Below are 1,941 nucleotides of genomic sequence, written 5' to 3'. Positions count from 1 at the left end.
GGTACAACTATCATCAAAACTTTTGTATTAGCCATTTGGCTCTCGTAAATATGAAGTGGGCCAAGTTTTTTGTTTTTTATGTGATCCATGTTCTTTCTTATTTCTTGCATAATTTATTATCATGTGTTACAATCATTTGATTCTTCATCACAGCATACAGTAAAATTATTCAACTTAATGTTTAATAATATAAATTGGCAGATTATTAACTTCATTTAAGCAAAGACAAAGATTATGCACTGTCACTACACCCCCCATCCTCCCCCCCTCCTCTCTCTCTCTCTTCTCCCCCCTCTCACTACATTTATTCTGTGATGGTGTTAATAGATGTTTTAAGGCTCATCATTTTGATATCCTCTAGAACCAGAACTCTTCTGAATCTAGTAGAGAAGCCAAGGATTGGAAATCCAGCGTGACATCAGGCTGATAGCATCCGCTTGCAAGCCAATTTTCAAGCATTGTTCCATCGAACGGCAGTGAATCATTTGAACACACCTCCAAGTTAGTGTTGCTGCCTTCTTCACTCGTTCCATTGTCCCCAACTTGAATCCCTTCGCATATATCCTGCAACAAAAAATCCCAGTCCAAAGGACAAGCCTTATCAGAGTCCATGGAGCCCATCCCAGGATCATTGAGAGGCTCATGTTGAGGTATTTCAAAAAGGGTTCTCTTCTCTGAGTTCTCTCTCTGCACCAAATTATCTAGAAGTGAAGACATGAGTTGGGCCGGAGCAAAGAAGCTCCGAGTGCACCTCACAGCCTTGGTTCGGATCACGGGCGTGTCGGTCCGAGGTGGTGGGGGGGCTACCGGTGGGCCGGTCATCAGAGTTTTGCCTTTGGATTTGGCTGTAGATGTTGCCTTGGAGTCCAGGCTTGGTTGGCCATGCACCCTCTTCCCCAGGGTTGTGTTCCAGTAGTTCTTGATTTCGTTGTCTGTTCGCCCGGGTAGTCTTCCTGCAATTAGAGACCATCTGTTGTCTCCAAAGAACCCAAAAAAATTCAGAAAAAAATTAAAGAACAGTTCATGGAAGAAAATTGTTACATTACACTATCTAGCATCAATTTTGTCAGCTATGGAATTAAAAAAGATGGTGACTATTTATGGAGCTTGATCCCAAGAATTTTGTGAGAAGGAAACAAATTGCGTGGTAATTACCAAGAATTCTCTTCTATATCTCCCAGCTACAATTACAACTTGATGGTCGAAGAAAAAGAATCAAAATTGGGACTTGGTTTTTGATGGAAGTACGACCTGTTTCCAAGGAGCTTGTGGAGTCTGATGATGAGGTCCTCCTCCTCCTCCGATATGTTGCCCCTCTTGATATCGGGACGCAGGTAGTTGAGCCACCGGAGGCGGCAGCTCTTCCCACATCTATTGAGACCTGCATTCCATTTTGACGACATGAGACTTTGTTAATGGAGAGCTAGCTGAGAAGGAACTAAGAAGAATCACTCTGCACTGATTCCAAGAGGAGGTGTTTGTTAAAATTCACCAGCTCTCTTTGGGAGGCTCCTCCATTTGCCTTCCCCATGAGTTTCGATGTAGGATACTAGGATCTTATCTTCATGAGCAGTCCATGCTCCTCTCTTGAGCCCCTCCTTTGAACAACATGGCTTCCTTCCCATCTCTCTCTCTCTCTCTCTGAGATTATGAGTGAATTCAACTCAAGTGCTGAGTGGGCATCTTATAGATCCGAAGTGTCACTAGTTTCCTTTGATTTGTTTTTTTTTTCTTTTCCCCTCTATTTGTTTTTGGTACAAGTTGGCTTTCTTTTCTTTTTTTTTTTTTTTTTGGTACAGTGGGTAGGCAGTTGGCTTTGACTTGATGTGGGGGATTGAAAGTTAGATGGCATGGGACAGAGACAACGGCGGAAAAGTACCGAGGGGAAAGGGCCGAGCTTTTGGAATGGAGGACAGGGATCCTCAACATACATTGAACTTG

General features: G+C 43.1%; 1 protein-coding gene across 2 annotated transcripts; it reads right to left on the bottom strand.

Annotated features, from left to right (window-relative positions):
- Positions 1-281: 281 nt before the first annotated feature.
- LOC105056443 (transcription factor MYB123-like) lies at positions 282-1,673 on the bottom strand. Of its 2 annotated transcripts, XM_073247804.1 has the most exons (4): positions 1,493-1,673; positions 1,252-1,381; positions 752-970; positions 282-564 (listed from the first exon to the last, which is right to left on the bottom strand). In XM_073247804.1, the coding sequence occupies exons 1-4, from the start codon at positions 1,623-1,625 to the stop codon at positions 381-383; spliced, it is 666 nt and encodes a 221-aa protein (XP_073103905.1). In that variant the 5' UTR covers positions 1,626-1,673; the 3' UTR covers positions 282-380. The 2 variants fall into 2 exon arrangements, with proteins under 2 accessions (XP_073103905.1, XP_010936942.1); XM_010938640.4 differs by having other exon boundaries at positions 282-970; positions 1,493-1,672.
- Between the last annotated feature and the right edge of the window lie 268 nt (positions 1,674-1,941).

This window comes from Elaeis guineensis, chromosome 13 (genome assembly GCF_000442705.2).
Source record: "Elaeis guineensis isolate ETL-2024a chromosome 13, EG11, whole genome shotgun sequence".
NCBI lineage: Eukaryota > Viridiplantae > Streptophyta > Magnoliopsida > Arecales > Arecaceae > Elaeis > Elaeis guineensis.
This window is presented reverse-complemented; position numbering and strand designations above follow the sequence as displayed.